A 3110-nucleotide genomic window follows, 5' to 3' on the forward strand; every position below is an offset into this window, starting at 1 on the left:
GAGATACCTCCTATTCGGATAGAGTATGGTACATACTGCCGCTCAGTACTTACAAGTCATGCACAAGTATATCAAGTCACTTGCAATAATAACGAGTACACATCACATTAGGGCAAGTGCGATAAAGTACACCCTTGCCCGATCATACCAATCACATATCATTCGATCACATTGATCAAGTATTGAAAACAAGGGTTCAGTTCAATCAGGTATTTGGAAGCACTCACCAAAGGTCGAGTGCCTCTCAAAAGTCACGTTCAGGTCCAACTCCTTGGTTGGAGTCCAAATCTGCGATAAAATATCATTTACGAATGTAAAACTCTCTATAGTTCGAAATATAAGAGTTTCGCTTCAAGAAAAACAAGTAAATGTAACTCGTTTAAGTAGTATTCAAGATACTTAACAAATTTCAAAAAATTCATGCTCGCTCGTTTAGTTATGATCAAGAAGTGGTTTCGACTTTAGAAATTACACTTGGTATCAAAGACCGGAAAAATCGTATTTTGAAAGGGTCGCTACTTTCACTTTTTAAGGGTACGAGTTTTGGCAAATTTTAGCTTATATGATCTGACTAAAGAAAACTCGAATATCATAGGTGATCTAAGTCCATCTTGACCTCAAATCGTCGCTCAAGTCGCAGGTACATATGCATAACTTTCGAGTGAAAATTTGGACAGCACGCCCTTTGTATTTACCTATTTTTCAGCCATTTATGGCTTCATTATTTTTCTCAATTCAGCCCCACAATCACACACAAGTAATGTTACCAATATAGCCCTTCAATAGGCTCCAACATCATTCAATTACAACACAAGTCGAATAAGATAATTGGAAATCAGTTTTGAAGACAAAAGCTAAACAGCGGATTTGACATCTTATAGTATTTTGGTCACAACTGGAGCTACGTTAATTGAATTGGGGTAAAATTTATACCGTTTCGAAGCTAAGACAAAGGGTTACAACTTTTATGAAGACAACTCAACCCAGTTCATAGTTTATCTTGGTCGAATTTGCAGATTACAGAACCAGAAGTTCATGGTCAGTCTGGTTGTCAGCACTGGATTCAAATGGTAATAACTCAAGCTACACAATTCCGATTTAGGTGTTTTTAGATGCGTTGGAAAGCTGAAACATAGGGATAAAACTTTCTTGTTTTGGCCAAAAGTAGATTTGATACAGATCAAAGTGAAAAATGAAGCCAGAATTGTGTAATCTCAAAACTGTCCGAAAAACTATACATTTGGCAGTCAAGGGTATTTTTGTCATTTCACATGTTACAGTGCTCGAATTGAGTTGAAAGTTTACAAGTAGCTATATAACATCATTTCCTACAACCTTTATGTTTTAACCTAAGCCCAATTCGGCCTCTATCATGGACGAATATGTAGGTTAGTAACAGGGCAGATTCATCACTATCAATGCTGGGAATTTGAAGCTAAAGCTGAAAATTTCTTTACGTAAGTCAAACTAGCATATAATTCCTCAATATTACACATGGCTAAGTTAACAAACCATGGCCAATCACTAAGTATCATATAAGAGCAGAGAATTCATCATAAAACTGAAATTTACCATAATACTACTTCAACCCATGAAATTTCCTCACAAAACTACCAAAACTACAAATTTAAGCTACTAGTTTACACATACATGAAGTGGAGGGAAGTTTCTTACCAAAGTACCTTGTAACCTCAAGAAAGATGGTAGCTTAGAGCTTTCCTCTCCAAAATCACTCCACCAAAGCCTTTAAATCTCCTTAGTGGGCAAGTTTTATGGAGTAGTTTGCACAAACTTTGATTGGAACTCAAGATTCAAGCAGAAGTTGAAGTTGGAGTTGAAGGTTTCTCTCTTGTTTTTTCCTCCCCTAAAATTTTGGCCAAGCTCAAGAAAAATGGAAGAAAATGGAGCCAAGAAGAAGATAAAAAAGAAAGACAAATGCTTGGTCAAAATTTCCTAAGCATCCGACAAGTGTCACCACAAGAATAATTCTCACTTTTGCTTTCTTTTCTCTCTTTTCTTGGTCCAATATTTCGGCTGCCTTGAGGATATTTTGGGGCTGATTTTAATCAATTAAGAGCAAGGAAATTAAGGTAATAAAGTAGTGTTCAAGTGGTGCACTCAATCCGTAACGAATGGCATACATCGGTTCGGACCGTTTTTCGTTATTTCGCACGTACTAGGGGCTTTCACTTATAATTCACCAACTTATTATTTTTACTTCTAATCACACACTTTTTCTTATCTAAAACTCAGTCTTAATCACCAAATTTAGAACACACATCTCACCAAGTGATCATACCACCAAAATGCACCAAAGACATACCAAAAACCCTAATATGCACAAAAACCCTAACTAATACCCTTCATTTAGAAAAATCATAACTTGAGTTATCAATATCAAAGATTCATAAAACTTGGCCTATTAAAAACTAGAAATCCATTCCTATGATAACATCATAACCTTTTATGTCCAAACTGATTAGATCCACTAGCATTTTTCGCTCTCCGATCCAAAATTCGCAATTCCTATAAGCTAAGCTAGTGATTACATTCTTATTACCCATTGGTGTCCTAACTTCAAGATCAAAGGGTAATCTAACGGGTTTCATATCAATTCCAGACATAAAAGTTGGATTTACGAATGAATGAGTTGCACCAGGGTCAATTAATACTTTGGCTAATCGATGAAAGATGGGAAGAGTACCTTCCACAACTTCCGAGGAGTCAAGTACAGGTTGGTCATCTATAGCGTATACTCTGGCAGGAACTTTTGGCTTGCTCCCTCCAGAGTTGTCTGTGTTAGCATTCAGGATACCACCGTCTTGCATTTTTGGGCAACCGGAAATTTGGTGCTCACTGCTTCCGCACTTTAAGCATTTTCCTTGCTTCTTCCAGCAACCATCCACAGTATGGCCAGGTTTCTTGCAGTACGCAAGTTGTCTGTGGAGTTATTGCATGACTTCCTTGCGAGGCATTCCTAGGTTGACCTCTTCCATTTGATCCTCCTCTAGTCTAATTATCTCTACCCCCTGCATTTCTGGCCCCAGCTCCTCTTGCTATAGCGCCTCGCGGGGCTCCAGGACTAATCACTCCACTCGCTCCTCGTCCTA

At 37.8% G+C, this 3110-nt stretch overlaps 1 protein-coding gene across 1 annotated transcript; it reads right to left on the reverse strand.

The window, feature by feature from the left end:
* Positions 1 to 2429: 2429 nt before the first annotated feature.
* Positions 2430 to 2828, reverse strand: LOC113782348. Its single transcript, XM_027328241.1, has one exon. The coding sequence runs from the start codon at positions 2826 to 2828 to the stop codon at positions 2430 to 2432; it is 399 nt and encodes a 132-aa protein (XP_027184042.1).
* Positions 2829 to 3110: the final 282 nt, after the last annotated feature.

The sequence above is a fragment of the Coffea eugenioides genome, chromosome 9 (assembly GCF_003713205.1).
Source record: "Coffea eugenioides isolate CCC68of chromosome 9, Ceug_1.0, whole genome shotgun sequence".
Lineage (NCBI taxonomy): Eukaryota > Viridiplantae > Streptophyta > Magnoliopsida > Gentianales > Rubiaceae > Coffea > Coffea eugenioides.

Excerpts from the sequence above, each read along its gene's own strand:
- LOC113782348 (XM_027328241.1), bottom strand. The coding sequence starts at position 2,828 with ATGCAAGACGGTGGTATCCTGAATGCTAACACAGACAACTCTGGAGGG.